The sequence below is a fragment of the Rhineura floridana genome, chromosome 1, assembly GCF_030035675.1.
Source record: "Rhineura floridana isolate rRhiFlo1 chromosome 1, rRhiFlo1.hap2, whole genome shotgun sequence".
NCBI lineage: Eukaryota > Metazoa > Chordata > Lepidosauria > Squamata > Rhineuridae > Rhineura > Rhineura floridana.
This window is the reverse complement of record NC_084480.1, coordinates 12,157,722-12,177,968: the sequence shown is the minus strand read 5'-3', so window position 1 is coordinate 12,177,968 and position 20,247 is coordinate 12,157,722. Positions and strand designations below refer to the sequence as shown.

At 43.4% G+C, this 20,247-nt stretch overlaps 1 protein-coding gene across 2 annotated transcripts in view; it reads right to left on the bottom strand.

Annotated features, from left to right (window-relative positions):
- Positions 1-1,057: 1,057 nt before the first annotated feature.
- Positions 1,058-20,247, bottom strand: part of SLC14A1 (solute carrier family 14 member 1 (Kidd blood group)) — a 37,137-nt gene continuing 17,947 nt past the window's right edge. For both annotated transcript variants that reach the window (XM_061607406.1, XM_061607404.1), the window contains 5 exons: positions 16,561-16,753; positions 8,645-8,792; positions 6,682-6,816; positions 4,524-4,573; positions 1,058-3,102 (listed from right to left, as the gene is read on the bottom strand). In XM_061607406.1, the coding sequence (XP_061463390.1) occupies positions 2,920-3,102; positions 4,524-4,573; positions 6,682-6,816; positions 8,645-8,792; positions 16,561-16,753 (709 nt within the window). In that variant the 3' untranslated portion in view covers positions 1,058-2,919. The remainder of the gene's footprint in view (positions 3,103-4,523; positions 4,574-6,681; positions 6,817-8,644; positions 8,793-16,560; positions 16,754-20,247) is intronic.

Here is a 20,247-nt window from a genome sequence, read left to right as displayed (position 1 = left end):
GGAGTTCAACACTACAAGGTGTTGAATCTTAGTGATTGGTCACTGTTTGAGTAAGGTCTCAGAGTTCAATTCCAGCATCCTTTTCAAAAGGATTAAAAATCTGGGTTGAAGTCTCCTTCCTCAGATATTAAGACCTGAGCTGAGCTTAGTCCAATTATTTCCCCTCAATGTCAAGATATCTCTCAGGATTGTTGCTGAAATTGGATTGAGCCATCACAATATCTAGAAAGAGATTCCCTCTAGCATTCTGTAAGATAGGCCTCAATGGATGAATGTGCAGGATAAAATAGAATTCATACAGATTTAAAGGGGAAAGCGGCGGCATGCCTTCGCCTTGCCTGCAATGTCATGTGAATTAAACGGGGATGCAAGAAGCACCAATCTCACAGTAACTGTGAATGGGCCCTAAACAAATAGGGTGATAAAATACACCCCTGTCTCACACCCTTTCCAATTGGGAAGCAATCGGTTTCTCCATATTCTGTCCTTACAGTAGCCTCTTGTGCAGAGTATAGGTTGTGCATCAGGACAATCAGATGCTGTGGCACGCCCATTTCTTTTAAAGCATTCCATAGTTTTTCATAATCTACACAGTTAGAGGTTTTGCTGTAATCTACAAAGCACAGGGTGATTTTCTTCTGAAATTCCTTGGTCTATATATTTGCTCTATACAAAATCATAATTTATGATGCTACATTGCTGAAAGAGTCCTTATGCCTGATCATCTCCTCTACTTTCCTTGCACCACAGAGCAAGGGATCTGGATGAAAAGCCACTTTGCTTGCAGTACAATGCCTTAGGAGTGGCTTCTCGTTCAGTTCCACCTAACTGGTTTGATGTGGAAGATCTGCTTCTATGATGCTGTCCAGAAGATATTTTCCACCAGAAGGAAAACTGCAGGTGACAGTTCAGAGTACAGAAAGGGGTGGTGAATGAGGAACTTCTAAGACAGAACAGCAGTTTCCCAGTCTGTCAGTGGTTTTCTGATGTCCAAAAGGAGAACAGAAAGCTGCCACAACTCATGGATTTTGTCTGTATTTTTATTTGGCACTCAGGGAGAAAAACACCAGCACCCTTAAGACACATTTATTACACTAGCTGCAATAACACGATCAGCTATAAACACATCAATTCAGACGTTATGAACTGATCCTCCAAAACGTGCTTCTCAGGAGTTCCCTCATTTACTTTCTATGCTTTTCCTAACTATAATTTGCCGAGATACCCACACTGGCAAACTACGGTTAGTGTCAAGCCTCCAAACCATGATTTGAAGGAGCTTTACAAACTATGGTCTGGAGACAAAGTGCTACCAATGGCTTGGGAGCTTGTATTGCTGAGCATCTGATTCCCTGCCAGTATTGTAATGATAGTAGTTTCACCCTTACTATATTGTATAATTGTTTTAAATAGTGCTGCGCGATATGAAATGCTCAATATGCTTATTTGTGGTGCCCTGAAGCAGCAGCATGGCATTATGAAAAGCGCTGGGCCAATAAAGTCATCGGATTTCATCTCTCTGACTTTCTCTCTCCTCCGTTACTGTGCCTACCCTCCTTTCGCTTCTCCACTGGCCACTTTCTGAATGCGAGTTGTTTACTCCGAGTCAGATCATTGGCCCATCTAGCTCAGGACTGTCTAACTGGCAGAAGCTCTCCAGGATTTCAGGCAGGGGGCACGCCCAGCCCCAACTAAAGATGCTAGGGGTTCAACGTGGGACCTTCTGCATGCAAAACAGATTCTTTACCGCTGAGCTACCTAGTGCAGGGATGGAGAACCTATGGCCCTCCAGGTGTTGTAGGACCCACCAGCCCCACCAGCATAGGAGCCAGCAGACGGAGCGCCTGCTGGTTGCTGCAGTTCTTGCCTAGGATGTTGGTCTGACCCAGCAAGAAGACGTTTCTCATGCCCTTAAGCAAGGGTGTGTACTCAGGATTCGTTAATACAGATTAGTTTTTTCTCAACTATTCAATGATCTCGAGTATACACTTTTAGTTTGCACATTTTAAACCCATCAATCAACCATGGAGATTCTAGCAAGGAGGCAGAAACTATGCAAGTTTGGTTAGCAGACCCGACTTAGATCTCTTCTATTAAGTGCAGTCTGACATGCTTGTTGCACATAACTAATACAAAATACTTTCCAAAAGCATCTCCCCCCATTGCGTGCTTTACGCCCTCAATAAGATGTCCTCTTGATTGAACATCATATAATCTAGGGATGACCAATGCCTCTATTCTTAGGAGCCATTCTGTTCCCCAGAACAGTCTGGGGCCTCAATATGTATCTGGACACACAAACTGGTCCCCACACGAGTGTTCAGGCTCCATAATAAAGATGATCCTCTCCAACAGCAAAGCTGTCTTAGTAATGAAGCACATGTACTCAAGCACGGCTCGGCATTATATGCAAAATCCCAAACAGAGAACTTGCGTGAAGGTATGCAATATCCTTTGTTACACACGATAACATTTTCTTCCTCTTCCTTACAAATGACACTTAAAAAAAAAGACAAAAAACCCACACTTTGATTCTAGATATACAAGTATGTATGTACATGTGTGCGTGTATGCACATGTGTACGCACACACACACGCACACACACACACACTCAGGTGATAGCAGCTTCAGGGGGTCAGCTCCAGCCAATGAGCCTGCAGTTGGCCGTCTCAGATCTCAACCCTTATTTCCTCCATTAGCATCATGCACCTTTCCAAGCGAACTGGCTAGTGTGTCCACTTCTGTTTGTGATGCGTACAGAATTCTGAATCGTTCTGCTCCAGTGTCCGCGACCTAAAAGGGAGGAAGAGCTCCTCGACAAGTGAAGGCTGATTTTTGTTCTGTGCTCTGCTTCTTCCTTGAGAAGTGCAGACACCACCTCTATTGTAGTGACAAGAAGATGCCTGAAATTTAGTCTGTTACACATCGCAGGTAGGTTTGGGGTGGTGTTCATCATTTCTTGCCAAGTAATAGGCCCGGTTGGCTTCTGGGTAGGAGACTTTGGAAAGAGGAAGCTTGTAGATGGCATCGTTGGTGGTCGTTAAGAGCAGGAAGGTGAGCGAAGATAAACAAAAAGGCCATGTTCCCAATGGCATTCCAAACTGAAGGGGAGGAGAACAGTCAGAGGATCAGTTGTGGCTTCTTTATGCGAGAATCATGGGCCACATCCACACCATGCTCTTAAAGCACTATGTACCACTTTAAACAGTCATGGCCCCCTCCCCCCCAAAAAAGTATTCTGGAAGCTGTAGTTTGTTAAGCGTGCTAAGAGTTGTTAGGAGACCCCTACTCCCCTAAGAGTCTCCTAACCGCTCTCAGCACCCTTCACAAACTACACTTCCCAGGATTCTTTGGCGGAAGCCATAACAGTTCAAGGGGTATCATAGTGCTTTAAATGCACAGTGCGGACGGGGCCCTAGGTGTGTCACTTGATACCCATTGCACCTAGCAGGTACCAATTTAGTCTCCAAGCGCCATCTTGGAACTCAGTCTCAATGCAGACCTACTTTTGGGTCTTTATTAATTTTGCCCCCCACCCATCATCTCACCTGCCCACCCCCATTTCCTGCTTTGTGTGACACAAGTTTCCCCAACATGGTGCCTTCCAGATGTGGTTGGGCCCTCAACTCCCCATCAGCCCTAGCCAGCATGACCAGTGGGTCAGGGAAGATGGCAGTTGTACTCCAACAACATCTGGGGGAACTTGAAAGCTTGTTCAGGATTTTGTGATGGTTTGGTTGGTCCTAAAAAAGATATTGGCCAACTGTGGATTTTGGAGGGTTTTTTCCCCTTATGGACCAATATGGCTGCTTTTGCTTTTTATGCATCTCAGGTTTGTTCATTCGCTGTGGGTGTGAGCAAGCAACAGCTATTCAAAGGCTGAAGGCAGTGTGATAGAGAACCCCGTTCTTTAATTGCTCTGTGGTCTCCTCTTATTCATTTCAGCATTTTGCTCACTTTCCAGGGGAAATCCCAAAACAGAACAAAGCAGACAGTGGTGGCAGTGAGATGAAGCAACTCATGTAGTTCTAAATAAATACATAAATACAGCAAGCCTGTCAGACAGAAAATGTACTTTACCTAAAAGTTTCACTAATTTTATCTTTTTAAAAAAAATGGTTTTATGTATATTTGTTTTAATTGGACTGTGGATTTTAGCTGTGTTTTATTTCCAGTTTTAGTTGTACACCGGCTGGAAAACATTTTGATCAGGCACTTTGTACATTTTCTAAATAACAAATAATTCAATGAACTGGGGGAGGGCAGAATGGCAGCTGGGGTGGGGGCTTTACTTTTACAAACATTTCCCTTTTAAATCTCCCAGAGTCGAGAGACAAGATAAGCAAGTGGGTTTTGTTTTTTTGCTTCCATTTGAGGGGGTGGGGAATGGATCTATCTTCCCATTCTTTGACCTCATAGCACTTTTAAGGGGATGGTAACCTAATTGCTAAGAAAGCAATTGTGAATACTTGATGACCACATCATCCCCGTTCCTCCATCCTTTAAAATCAGCAAAACTCACCACGGAAAACATATTGGCCAGTGCACCTCCTGTGTAGGCGGTAAAGAGGGCTGCAAAGAAAAAAAAAAGATGAAGGAGAACAAAATTAGATTGGCATATGCTGTGGAAGATGGTGAAATGGAGCAGGGTAGGGAGCTGTTGGGGAAGAACACTTCAGCTATGTGGGGTGGAAGGATCTGTCAATTTCAGTTCTCTCAGGTTCTCATTTTTTCCAATCTTAAATTCAGTTCTCCACATTCAATTTTTTTTAAAAAAAAATCCTCATGAAAATTCCCCAGCATTTTAATGCAAATTTCTCATAATTAACACAGTTTTGTATGCAGTTTTGATGTTTTGCAAGCAATTTCCCCTAATATAATGCATTTCTGTATCTTATTTTCACAACTATATTTACTATATTTATTTTCACAACTATATTTACTAATAGGCAGAAAGCCTCTTGTGGTTTAGGAATGTACCTATAGCCAACAGATACTTCTATCAAACTTTAAAAGCAGGGAAATTGGGCAGCTATAGTGAATGCAGCAGGGGAGCAGGAGACCTGACTTCTTCTCTATTGGGCTCATTTATATGGTGGGAGCATTCTTTTGTAGCAAATACACTTCTTTTACCTTTGCTTTTCATTTGCATCCCTCACAATTCCTGCTCAATGTTAGCTGCCAATTGCTTTTCCTCATTCACACAAGTAGGCATTCCTCTGGGGAGGATTATTCTAGCTGCTTCCTTGTGGCCCCACCCTCTAATTATACATTTCCATTCCCTCTGGTTGCTAAGGTGAACGAACATGCTCAGTCTGTTCTACTAGCTGCAGTAGCTTCCTTTTTAAAAAAAACACACGGAAGTGCACACATCTGTGTTTTCCCTGGTAGGATACAGTCGAAATACAAATCTTTGTATGAGCAGTGTTGTGTTTTTGTGCAAAACTTAGGAGGAAAAGAAAAGAAAGGCACCTTTTGCAGCAACATAAAAAAAGCCAGAAAATGGAAGAGAGCAACCAAAAGTTGCTTGTCAGCCTACAGGAAATAAAATGAACGAAGGGAGGAGGAGGGAGTGGGCATGGAGAGGGGAACAATTGACAACCCACCTAAAAACATCAGAGCAAAAGGTTTGCAAGCACTAGAGATACAGAGTGAAGATGTTTTTACTCCTCTTATCCGTGGATTAGGTGAGTAGGGATTTACAAGGGGAATACTGCATGATAGCTTCTGTTTGCCGGTAACATCATGTGAACCATACAAATTTAAAGGAGATGTGAGTAGCACCCAACACACAGTAAACCGCTATGTAGATGAGCCCATCGCACTGCCCTACAAATTTGTATCAATGCAAACACAATTTGGGTTAGTCTTTCACAGTCCAGTCTACTTCCTGTGTAGCTTGGAAAACTTTGGTAACATGTGCCTCTGAGCATATGGTGAGTGGTGGCAACACCTGCAATCAGGACTGTATCTCCGAAGATGGAGAATTACATTTTTGTATGATTTTTAATTAATTTCAACAAATTATGAGATCACTGACAGAAAAAAGTCCAAAATGAGTCTGGATTTTTTTCTCTTGTTTTAGGCTTTGAACTCTGAATTCTCTCTGAGTGTTTTGTGTATTGACATGAAAAATTAGAGGGTTGTTAAGCAAGCATTTCCGAGTTCAGGACTATATGTTTGGTAAGATTATGTTTTGAAATGAGTTTATGGGAAGCCACAGAATGACATGTGGGATATTTTCAATTTAACACGGCGGAATGAGAAAAATCCATGCTGGCTATAGTATACAGCCACTCTTGTGGCTGTATAATTCATTTTTATACACACTATCCTCTGATATATGCATTTTTGCAAACACTGGTTGGTTTGAGACATGCATCACAAAATTTGGATAAGTGTGAGTGTTTGGGGTTTAAGATTGTTTTGGAAAATGCAAATTTGATAGATTGGGCTTTAAATGCAAACTGAATTGAATGTCTACCTCATCCCTGTTTTTATGCTTAAAATATGTTATTTTCTACAGAAATAAAATAAAAAAATATTTTGCTTATTCCCAAGTAATTTGCGAACCAGCAGAGACAAAACAGGGCCAGAAGGCCAAATAGATTAACATTGAGTCAGATTAAGGCAGCTTCCTATTTTGTGTGAGTGTAGTGGCAATGAACCTGGGTACTTACCACAAGCAAGTGTCAGCAAAAAGGTTTGCCAGGTGAGGGCGTAGAACATGCCCCCTATTGCGATGCACGAGAGGCAGCTGTTGTAATTCCACAAACCGGCATAGATTTTGTTAAAAGGAGTGGCTAGGCTCAGTGCTGCAAAGAAGATTTATTTATTTATTATTTATTATTTCAATTTATATACCGCCCTTAGCGAAATAGCTCTCAGGGCAGTGAACAAACAAAATAAAATACAATATATCATAATAAAAATACAAAAACATATACAAACAAACCACGAAAAGCACAGCAAAAACAAAATAAATACTACAAAAATTAAAATACAGATTAAAAGATTAAAAAAGTTAAGAAGTTAAGAAGATTAAAATTGCACGATGTTCAGAAAATTCATGGGATCGGATTCTTGCTAGTCTCCATAGTTGTAATGCAACAGCTATGCAGAGACAAGACTCCAAGTCAGTCAAATGCAGGATGAAAATGTATTACAAACACCTCTAACTTCCCCAATACAAGGTACGAAATACAATCTTTACTATTATTTATCATTTTCTTACATTTATATTCCACTTTTGTTCCGTTATGAAACTCAAAGCAACATGAGGTTCCCAGGAAGCCACCCGTCCAGGCACTGACCAGACGCAGACCTGCATACTTCTTTCCCAGGCTTTTCCCCCTAAATGTTGTTTTGCTGGATTGGAATTAATGTTGCTAAGGTAAAGAATCCCACAGCCAGACCTTTGTACGTTCACTCCATGTTAAGATTTTAAAATGTTTACTTCTGGGAAGCCTTTTGGCTATTTTAAGATACTATAGCAGCAAATAGCAATGTTGAACTTGCACAAAGTCCCAACAATGTTCACATACTCTTATTAGTCAAGTGGGTGCTCTGTGTTGAGCAAGCCTCTCAATAGAGATCAGTAAGCAATGCACAAACAGCAACACTTAGGTGGATGGAAAAGATTTATGCTTAAGAGCAGCTTATCTCTTCGGCGCAGGAAAAGGAGGAATTAGGCAAGGTGCACCATAAGTTCTGCTACCATCACCCAAATTTGACCGCCTTCCCAAAGGATTTTTTTAAATTATGAGGGAGACTGTCCCTCTGTAGGAGTGACCTCAGAAGACAAAATTATGTCCCTCCCACCTGCATCATCACCATTTGGCCAAAGGGAGGAAAGAAGCACAATGCACCACCACTTGGCCTTGATACCATTGACTACTTTGAGCTCAGCAAAAGGATTGCTTTGCTGTTTTCAGCTTCTGACCCCACCCTCAGGCAAGCCCCCTGTAATGGCTGCAGGGCTGTAAGGAAACAGTACACCCTCACAGAAATGCTTCTCGTCCTATAGCCACTGCAGGCACCGGTCAGCTGCAGTTTCTCTTTGGGATCAGGTGCTCCCCAGAGTCAGCTTCAAGTGGCCAATTCTGTGGACCCTTCTCACACAGCCTCTGCTTGTGCTGAATACTCCCTAACTCAAGCAGAGAGACCCTAATGTCTGTCTCGATGAGAAGAAGTCAGGTCACTCCTGGGCTTAAGGAGGGAGGCCAATGGATAATGAAACAGAGTCAAAAAGGGTGATGAGCACCACATGATCTCAAGAGGGAATTTGAGATGCAAGGATATCCACAGTCAAGAACCCCTCGTCTTACCATGAGTCAAGTTCTTCTCTCTTGCTGTTTGTTTTAGATTCCCGTTCTGGTTAGCTGCTAAGCTATGATTTTATCTGGCAATCTTATGGGATAATAAACATCACAGCTGTAGCTCCAGTTTGGCTGGAATGGTATACCTCAGAGCAGAGCTTGGAAAAGTTACGTTTTTGAACTACAACTTCCATCAGCCCAATCCAGTGGCCATGCTGGCTGGGGCTGATGGAAGTTGTAGTTCAAAAAAGTAATTTTTTCAAGCTCTGCCTCAGAGTACTTAGGATAATGGTTTAAACCAGCCCTATCTATGGCGTTCTCCTACCTGCAGGCACCCCCAGTGCTGAGCCAATTGCAGCATGAATGAAGATAAGAGGGGAGGAAATGAACAGAGCCACCAGGACAATGCCTCCAGTCCAAGGATTGTCACAGCCATACACCTGTCCAACTCCTACCGGGATAGACTGCAAAAGCTGTGGAACAAGTATTGGAGGGGAAAAGATAAATACGCTTTAAGGTTGCATGATATTGTTTTCCACATTAATGTCCTCGTATTGATAAAGAACCATCAATTGCCCAGGATCCTGTATCTGACAATACCCAGGTCTGAAAGATCCAGGAAATTTATGACAGCACAGGATGTTAATAAAAATATACCATTTCTGATATATTTTCTCAGCCTTCAGTAGTTTTAAGATTTGAGTTTGTTGGATTCCTGGATTATGTCACCAGGCTCGTGTATCTATGCTTGCAAAGTGCAAGCTTCATTTATAAGCTATTTTAGGACACTCGTGAGTGTGAGTGTGTGTTTAGGTGGGTGGGTCTTGAATGGGGCTCCGGGGAAGCCAGGCTGTGACACCTTACCTCCTATGTAACCAACCCTTTGTTTCCAATGCAAGCTTAGAATGTCGAACTCTGTGGCTCAAGACTGCCATCTAGGCTGATACCAGCCTGCTTGATTGTTCAGTCAGCTGACCCCAACAGCCAATCAATGCCCATCGGGCTCTATAAATCCCAAGCCTCAGGCAGGGCTAGCTTCTCAAGCTGAAGAGCTACTTGTCTCCAGTACGAACAGACTTTATTGACTTATTTAGACATTTATTAACTGCCCATCAATCATGCCCTCTGGGCAGCTTACAGTTTAAAAAACCCAACAATAACAAAAATTAGAACAATAATATCAGTACAAATAACCACATCAAAATCAACAAAAGCAGCATGAAATTCATCTAAAACAGTGTTTAAAATCCTGTAGCAACAAGCTTTCTCAATGGAGATTTGTGTCCCATTTGGCATCTGTATTGGAATTGGATTGATTTTGTGTATGTGCTGTTGTTGGTTTTTCTATATATGCAATTGTTTTAACTGTTTTTATATACGTAACTGTTAATACATGTTTTTATTATATTGTAAACCGCTTTGGGGCACCTCACAGGAAGTGATTCATACATGAAATAAATAAATAATCATGAATGATGGGGAATTGCTGTCCTGGGCTCTTTGGAGGGCTGTAGCCAGAGGGTGGCTAGGTCGGCCCCTGGCCAAGGGCCCCTGGCTCCCAAGGGGCCCCTCAAGGGGCCCTCCTTAGGGTGGGTGGGTAGCGCTCCCTTCCACAATCCGCACCACAGATCACGGAAGGGAGCGCTACCCACCCACCCTAAGGAGGAGCCCTTCAGGGAGAGGTTAGGTGGGGTGTGCGTGTGCCAGGGTCTGGGGCAGACTGGTGCCCAAGGGGCCTGGCATGCCTGGTGCCGGCCCTGCTTTTTGAGACGAAGGTTGGGATATAACTAAAATAAAATACAAGGATATTTCCCCCTAATATTATTTAAATAAATACTTAGAAATAAATAAATCTCAGAGTGTATATGATATGGATTTCATATTTCCCCACTAACCACTGTCCAGGTTAAAGCCCACTTGGTACTAACAGTGTCCCAGCATCTCATGGGGCCCAGGCCTTGCCCCATTTTTCACAAACCCCTGACATAGTCCACATTTTTGCCCTTGTTCAAATCTTCCTGGGATGGCATTTACACGTTAGGGGAGCATCATGGAGGCACTTCCCTCGCATTACATGGATAGCATAGAGCAGGGGTGGGGAAGCCCTGTGTCATGGCTCTGGCAGGACTCCCCACAGGCAGAGTCCTCTAGCTACTGTAACTCCGAGGAGGGGATGGATCCATGCCCCGGTCCTGACGAGACACCTCTGTGGCTTGTCCACAGATTCCTCACGGGCTCAAGAGACCCAGAGCTGGAAGCCTTATTTCCTGGGAATAGGCAATAGCTGCAAAGAAAAGAAAAAGGCACCAGCCCTTTAACTGGCCAGGAGGCAGGACTCAGGGGGTGGGACCTCCAGTCAATGACAATCCAGCCCTGCTATAAAACTCAGCCAATTGCTTCAGAACCTTGCTTCTTCTACGCCCTTGCAATGCCATTACTCCAAGAAGGAGCACCTTGCTGAGACAACTTGGATGTTTTGCTTCAGCTGCAAGAGCACGATCTGTGGCTCTGAACCCACACCTTGACCCCTCTCCAAGGAGCTGACTTTTCATTGCCTTGCCCTGCCTTGCTCTCTCTCTGCCTGGGGAACCAGGAATGACATGATCTCCCCTTGCTTGGTCCATCACCCCTCCTTGGCAGCGGGCATCCTTGTGGATCATCACACTATGGCCTTCCAGATGTTGTTGAACTACCACTCCCATCATCCCTGGTCCATTGACCATGCTGGCTGACCATGGTGTTTATGGGAGCTGGGATCCAACAACAACATCTGGAGGACCATAGGCTCTCCATCCCTGATGTGAAATTCTTCTCTGCCCTAAACAAGGGATATGTCAGTCAACTGCATGGAGCAGATTGCTGCAAGATTTATGCTATGTGCCTAGAGGAAGCAAGGTACACCTGTCATGCTCTTCCCTCAAATGAATAAAGTCTTTTTCTGTTCCAGGAAGGTATAAACTGGGCTTTTGTCAGCTGAACTCTCAGCCCTCCGAGTTGGTATGTGCCTTTCCATTCTTTCAAACAAGCAACTAATGTCAGGCAGCTAGTGTTATGAATCTGAACTGCGATGAGCTGACCACTGAAACAAAGGCCTCCTTTTAAATTAAATTAAATGCTCGGTGCACAAGTCTGCTTCAGCTTGACAGCAGAAAACTCATTACTGCTTTGGCTAAGTCACAGAGGAACGTACTTCTAAACGACTCGGCTGGCATACTCTTGTTGAAGTCTCTTGCAGAGATAAGAATGAAAAATATTTCTAATAACCTGTTAATCTCGCATAATACCTCTCCCTGCGGATGTTGGAGATGGCTGGTCTTCATTCCAAAAACCATGTGCAACAGAAGGCCTAAACTGTACTTTTCCACTGAGTTTGAGGGGGCAGAGCATTACTCCCATCAACAGAGTATTGCCTGTTTTATTTATTTATATTATTTGATTTATATCCCGCCCTTCCGCCCAGCAGGAGCTGGGGACTCGCCTCCCCAGTGTACATTCTGTGCATATCCCAAACATTTTATTACTGCTAACTGAGCAAGCAATTGAAGGGCTAAAGATTTTTTTATTTTTATTTTTTTTATTTTATTAGATTTTTAAACCGCCCTATAGCTTTCTAGCTCTCAGGGCGGTGTACAAAAAGGTAAAAACAGATTAAAATACAATAAACATGATAACAATACACTGTAAAATATAAAAACAAAATCAAGACAAAGACAAATTAAAATAAAATTAAAATTAAAATTAAAATGAAATTAAAATTAAAATGCCTGGGCAAAGAGGTAGGTCTTTATCTGGCGCCGAAAAGATAACAAAGAAGGCGCCAGGCGTATCTCATCAAGGAGGGCGTTCCATAACTCAGGGGCCACCACTGAGAAGGCCCTAGTTCTGGTTATTACTCTCCGGGCCTCCATATGCGTTGGAACCCGGAGAAGGGCCTTCGATGTCAAACGTAGTGAACGGGCAGGTATATAGCGGGAGAGGCGTTCCACCAGGTATTGCGGTCCAATGCCGTTAAGGGCTTTATAGGTAAGAACCAACACTTTGAATCTGGCCCGGAAACATATTGGTAGCCAGTGCAGTTGGGCCAGGACAGGGGTTATATGATCATATTTTTTAATCCCAGTAAGAACTCTGGCCGCAGCATTGTGCACCAGCTGAAGTTTCCGAACCGTCTTCAGAGGTAACCCTATGTAGAGTGCATTACAGTAGTCCAATCTAGAGGTTACCAGAGCATGGATAACTGTGGCAAGGTTCTCCCTGTCCAGATAGGGTCGTAGTTGGGCTACCAGCCGAAGCTGGTAGAACGCGTTCCGTGCCACCGAGGCTACCTGAGCCTCCAGAGACAGGAGCGGATCTAATAAGACCCCCAAACTACGAACCTGCTCCTTTAGGGGGAGTGTAACCCCATCTAGGGCAGGTCGGACATCAGCCATCTGGGCAGAGAGCTCCCCCACCAACAGCATCTCAGTCTTGTCAGGATTGAGTCTCAGTTTGTTAGCTCTCATCCAGTCCATTATCGCGGCCAGGCAGTGATTTAGTACATCAACAGCCTCACCTGAAGAAGATGAAAAGGAGAAGTAGAGCTGCGTATCATCAGCATATTGCTGGAAACGCACTCCAAATCTCCTTATGACCTCACCCAGTGGCTTCATATAGATATTAAAAAGCATGGGGGACAGAACCGAACCCTGCGGGACCCCATATTGGAGTACCCAGGGATTCGAGTAATGCTCCCCAAGCACCAGCTTCTGGAGACGATTCTTGAGGTAGGAGCACAGCCACTGCCAGGCAGTGCCTCCAACTCCCAAATCCGCAAGCCGCCCCAGAAGGATACCATTGTTGATGGTATCAAAAGCCGCTGAGAGATCTAGGAGAACCAACAGAGTTACACTCCCTCTGTCTCTCTCCCGACAGAGGTCATCATACAGGGCGACCAAGGCTGTTTCTGTACCAAATCCCGGCCGAAAGCCCGATTGAAATGGATCCAGATAATCAGATAAGATGTGTGTGTGAATAATGTGACTTTGAATCTAATAGAATAGACAAGGTGGCAAATGATGGGTATGAAGAGCACCTGGTCCCATTAGGATTTAAAGCTCAGAGGAGGGTTTTTTTGGGGGGTGTGTGACAAAAGCCCTCCTTGGAAAGACATGCTCTTTCCTTCACCCCAACTAATTTCTTAGGATTATGCGAAAGTTCCAGGTCCAAACCCATCTCCAGGTAGAGCTGGGAGAGACTCCTGTCTGAAATCCTAGAGAGCTGCTGCCTGTCAGTGTAGACAATACTGAGCTAGATGGACCAAAGGTCTGACTCATTATAAGGCAGCTTCCTATGTTCTAAGAGAACACCTTCCTTTCTCTTCCACATGCATACGTAAGTGCTGGGATATATTTATTTATTTATTTAATTATATTTGTATACCGCCCCATAGCCGACGCTCTCTGGGCGGTCTAGAGTAACTAATAACATTAAAACAAATATACAAATTTAAAAACACATCTTTTAAAAACAATTTAAAAATTTAAAACAATTTAAAAAACACATGCTAAAATGCCTGGGAGAAGAGGAAAGTCTTGACCTGGCGCCAAAAAGATAACAGTGTTGGCGACAGGCGCACCTCGTCAGGGAGATCATTCCATATATGCTTAAAAAAAAGGCTTTCCCCACTTTGCACTGCAAGCATCGACACACATCTTGACCCTATCCGTTCTTTGCCCTGTTGATTATGCTATTGAACTGTTAGGAAAGGTGAGAAAGCCCTTAAAGCAGGGGTTGGGACCCAGATATGGTTGGGCCTCAACTCCAGCCAGCTCCAGCCAGCCCGGCCAAAGGTCAGGGATGATGGGAGCTATAGTCCAACAACATCTGGAGGGCCACAGAGTCCCCACCCCATCTTAAAATGTCTTCACAGGCTTCCAAACATGCACACATTTTTTTTCTGTCCTGTGGCAAACACAGGAAAAACATAATTTTCAGCATAGCTGAGTTTGAACAGCTCCAGTCAAGGCTTTGCCTTGGGAACTGGGGACCTCAGGCCTGTGGGCCAAGTGTGGGTCACTAGGCCTCTCCCCTGGCCATACCCTTCACTGGCCCTGCTTTGTATCCTCTTTGAGTAATCTGGCTGGCTAGCATGTGTCCTTGAATTCGAATAATCCTTCTTTCTTGCTTGGATAGATGGAGGATAGAGAGGGTGGTTGGTGAGTGTTTTTAGAAACAAGACTGCTGTACAAAGGCACTAATATTCATTGCTCTGCCCACTTTCAGTTCTGGCCTCACCTGCCACTGTCATGTGGCCCTCTGAAGGTTGTCTAGAAGGGAATGTGGCCCTTGTGCAGACTATTAGTGAAAGCTGTACTTAAGCCACCTGTCACCAATCCTGGGTCTCATCCATGTCACTCCAAATGCTGTTATCACCTGTGTGTACCTCAGGGAGACAGCCACTTTTACAAGCACTAGGACAGGCAGGACATATTACATCAAACAGAACATCACCTGCAGGTCCTGCAATATAATTTACGTCATTGAATGCAAAAGACCAGGATGTCAAATCCAATACGTAGGAAAAACCACAACTGACCTACGCATGCGCTTCAGGAACCACAAGTCGGCAATCTTAACAAAAAAAGTGGAGCAACCAGTTGCAAAGCATTTTAACATCGAGGGTCACAGCCTGTTGGACTTTTCCATAACAGCGATAGAGATGCCAGCAGATCCAGCAGCATTGACCAAAAGGGAGAACTTTTGGATTTACTCTCTGGACACATTGGCACCACATGGCCTGAACCTGGAGGACCACCACTACTTAGCTTCTGCCAATGAAGCCCCTCTGAGCATTCCATCCTCAAAGCTCACTATATAAAACTGAAGCTAAGGGCCCATCTGCCCTATACTTCTTAAGCAGTATCATCTCACTTTAAACAATCATGGCTTCCCCCAAAGAATCCTGGGAAGTGTAGTTTGTTAAGGGTGCAGAGAGCTGCTAGGAGACCCCTGTTTCCCTCACAGACCTATAATTCAATCCTTGTTCCCAGGGAATTATGGGAATTATAGCTCTGTGAAGGGGACAGGGGTCTCCTAGCAACTCCCAGCAGGATTCTTTGGGGGAAGCCACGGCTATTTAAAATGGTATGATACTGCTTTAAGTGGATAGTGCATGTGGAGCCTAAGACTGTCCTATCTAAGGACACCCACTGGGTCCATTGCCAAGGTTGGCTTTGTACACAAGTGGTTACAGGAAGCATGAGACTGTCGATCTGATCAAGCTGGGCTGTTTGAGGGGCCAAAGTCTCTAAAATGCAGAAGTCACCTGGATGTCATAACATGTCAGTCAGGCCCAGTTAGGCAGTTATGGATCTTGCAGTTCACGCCCGCATACAAAAGTCAATTGCCATCATAAAAATGTACATATAAGTTTCCCAACACAGAGGTGTTCTATGGCTCTAGGGTTGTCACGAAAAACAAACCACAAGCAACCACTTTGTGGGTTAGGGTGCAAATGAGACTGCTTAAAATCAGTGGAAGTTTTGCTACAGCTATTTCGGGTTGATATAATATATAAAAGCTCTGTCTGATATTCAGTATTTCATTATGCCAAACAGTGGATGCATATATATATATGCCATTAGGACCACTGAAGAAGACTTGAAAGTACAAATGTCTTTGGTCAATGTTTTATACCGACTACAGTACTTATATGTCGATTATTTGTTGATTTAACAGTGCTTTTTAAAGGTGATCTATTACATGTTAACGACACATTTTGATTCACATTTATTTTATTGAAATGGTTTTCACTGGATTCTTTGTCACGTGTACATGACTCAAGGCTTGATTCGAATTAGTTGCTTGACAATTGTCCTGTCTGTTGGGTAGAATTCCTTTTTGCTCAACCCAATATAGAAGCATGTAGGATCTAGAGCAGCCTTTCCCAACCAGTGTGCCTCCAGATGTTGTTGGACCACAACTCCCATCAGCCTCAGCAAGCATTGCCAATGGTTAGGAAAGATGGGAATTGTGGTCCAACAACATCTGGAGGCACACTGGTTGGGAAAGGCTGATCTAGAGGATAATGCATGGATTGGGACTCACAGTCCTTCCTTTGAAGGTGCTTTCTCCCTATTCAGAGGCTCTCTCTCTCTCTCTCTCTCTCTCTCTCTCTCACACACACACACACACACACACACACACACACACACACACCCCAGTATAAAGCTTAGAGTTGCCAGTGTTTGAAATGGCCCTTACCAACGATGCTTGGGCCTCTCTCCAAGTGATGTTCGGCACCGAGGTTATGGGCTGAATAAGTGTTGTGGGGAAGAAGGGGTTGTAGTGACCGGTGGTGGCAACAAACAGACTCAGAGCCAAGTTGAAGGGCAACGTGAAAACCGGAAGGTCCCATTTACTGAAGAGCGAGCCTAAAGCACTTGTGAAAAGAGGGCTGATAAAAAAAAGAACAAAAACGACATCATTGCTGTGTGGAAACATACCTGCAAAAAAGATTCAAGCTGGGATCCTCGTCATTTTCTCTCCCAGGGAATCCAAGAAAGTGTAGTTCAGTGGGGAGACTAAGGATCTTTAACAGAAGTTTGTTACTTCCCTGGGCGACAGTTCCCAGGATGCCAAGACAGTTAAACTGCTGTGAATCGGCTATCTGTTTGTAGAGCAGACATGCCCTTTCAGTATCACCATTTCATTGGTTAAATTCCCCCATATTTGAAGCAATCATGAAGCTGGAAGGGATGATGGCCTTGCAAACACCTTCATCCCAACTAAGGTGGTCAAATGTGCATTGTCAAAAAAGAAGAAAATGCATCACCAGGACAAGAGAGGACCCGCTTTAGCATAAAAATGTACATATACTAATTTGTTTCTATCATATCTGTAATAATAACTTGTATGTATAGATGCAGATTTAGAAATAATTGCCATAATTTAAGCAATATGAGCATAGTGGGGAAGACTGGCTGGTTGACCTGTCCAGGTGCTCATTGTGGATGAATGCTTTTACGGTTCTTTAACGGAATTTCAATTGGACACCCCCTTCAAACAGAGGATTGCCCTTGTAATGTAGGACACATGGCCATCTATTCCTGACAGACATTCCTGCAATCTTCCTTAAAAAACAACAGCACACTACCTCATTATTCTGCAACCTCTTGCCCAGCACATACATAAAGCTAGTCTAAATGCCTCTGGAGGTTCCCCAGGAGCACTTAACCAATTTGTATCACCGAAGTGTCCTTTGAAAGCTCGTGGCTGTATGTGTACGGCTGAATTTAACAGTAAAAAAAATGCTCTCATTGATCTTGGCATTCAGATTCAAAGGTCTCCAAAATCTCCAAATTTGCATTTAATTACTTAGCTCAAAGCTTCCTGGGGGCACTCTGACATCATGAATGCGGATAAGATAACAGCAGCAAAGGGACAGTCACATGCCCCTTCCCTCCCTGCACAGGCCCACTGTCATATCAGTGTAAGCTAATTCATTCCCTGCCTGTTGATGAAGAATAGAATAGGCAAGTGGGACCTGCAACAACCTGCCATGTCCTTTTCTAGGATTCTCTCTCTCTCTCTCTCTTGTACACACACACACACATTTCACAACTTCCTATTTTCCCATTCTCCCATTCACTATTCTGTGGCTACTAGGCATGGTCATCTACACTGGGCTACTTTGGGGACTCCTTAGGTTTTCTTTTTGAATGCTTTTTTGGGGGGAACATTTGCAAACATCAGGGTTCCCCCAAGCATGCATGGAAGGTCCATTCTGGCTCTATAAGGAATAACATGCAGAGAATGTATGCTATTTGTATAAACAATCATTTCCTGACATCTGATCTCTGTCTTAACAAATCATGTCTGCTGCTTACTTTGTTTCTAAAGGGCCATGAATACGGGACAATATTACAAAGTGAAAACATGAATTTAGTACTTCTAATCCTTACAAGCCACATGGTGCTCACAAACATTCAACTGACCTTAGCCTTCCAATTGCTAGGACTGCCAGTGTTTTGACTGTCCCCTGTTTCAGTGCTTTAAAGCCACAGCCTGGTCTTCAGACATCAGCAATTGGTTGCATTTGTCTCCATGTCATGAAAAGTTTCACATGCTGACTATTGCAGCCAATCAAGGTGCTGTAACATGCACAGGAGCAGGGCAGGCTGCTTTTCCTCCTCCTCAGTTGCCAATTGTAACATGCAGAGGTGCAGGACAGGCTGTGCCCCCCCCATTAGTTGGCAATCCTACCCTTCGCACATCTTCCTGAGCCACACACAGAATTTTCTAAATCAGAGGTAAGGATAGGCAAATCTGTCAGTTCTGATTTCTCTTACTTTCTCATTTTTTCCAATCTTAAGTTTTATTTATTTATTATTTGATTTATATCCCTCCTTTCCTTCCAGTAGGAACCCAGGGTGGCAGGAGTTCAGTCCTGCACATTCCCACACCAGTTTTTGGTGGTGTTTTTTCTAAAGCCTTACGAAAATCCATCAGTGAGTACCTCCTAATGCACACGCTTGTATGCAATTTTGCCTAATACTCACATTATAGTAAAGCAGTTTCTATACTATAATGTATTTATGTGTAATTTTCACTAATATATGCATTTTGATGCACAGTCAAGCCAAGTATGTACATTGCTTGGCTGTACAACTGCACTGTAAAATTTGGAGAAATGCAAATTTTGAAGGGTGGCTGCGCTTCAGTTCATTCATTGTTTTGGACAGTGAAAATCAGATAAGTTCACCTTCACATGAGAACGGAATCAGATTTCTCCCCCATCCCTGTCTGCACAGAGTTGCTTGTGCACACAGAAACCTTGAGGAGTTTTGGATCATGTCTGATGTGAACACTATAAGTATGGAAAAGCTCCAAATCAGAAGATAATCATATTGTGAAGGTGGTCATGATTTGTGAACAAATTGTGAACAAAGGTCTACACAGCTTGCTGTTGCTGTTTCAGACCCCAGGGGTGCTTCCAAACTATGACTATTTTCAGGTGGAATTCAATTGCATGCTGGGAAACTCAGGTTGCACAATTAAAGTTCTATTGGAGGTCTTGCGAAACAAACCTGTTTTCCCTCATGAATGGAATTTTGAGGATCAAGAAGGGGATGGGAAAATGCACTGAGAAGTGTGGGGTCATATTTGCTTGATGCAATGTTGTCTAACCTCCCCACAAACAAATCAGAATGAATGCTCAACAAATAGACAACATTCTCTAACTTCCATGCAAACTTTGTGCAAACAAATCAGGATAAATGCTCAAAGAACAGGCTGTCTAGGAGTGACTGCAGTCATCGGAGCAAAAAGGAGCAGATTTAACATTTTGGTTAGAAGATTTGTGTGACATTTTAATTTTGTTTTGTTTTGGCACAGCTGGCTCCATTTCTTATTTCTCAAAGTGAAGCAATGCATAACTGCAGCAGGGAACATAACATTCCTGTTAAACAAACCTCATCCGATGATCTCATTTCAGTTCAGCGTACATTTTTACATGTGCCTTGTCAAGGGGAAAAAATTGATTCAAAATGAATGGAAAGCAAATGAACCAGTTTGTAACAGTTTGTGGAGCCATGTCAATGAAAATCATCACAAGGCTAAACAGGCAAAACCCAAACAAGATAATGTCTAGTTCAGCAGGCACATGTGGTGTGATGCAATGGTTAGAATATTGAACTAGGTAGAGCTTGGAAAAGTTACTTTTTTGAACTACAACTCCCATCAGCCCAATCCAGTGGCCATGCTGGCTGGGGCTGATGGGAGTTGTAGTTCAAAAAAGTAACTTTTCCAAGCTCTGGCTAGGCCTGGGAAGAAACTAGGACCAAGCTAGACCATACATTATTTATTTATTACATTTATATCCCATCTTTCCTCCAAGGAACTCAAGGTGGCATAACATGGTTTCCCTCCCTCTCTATTTTTCCTCACAAA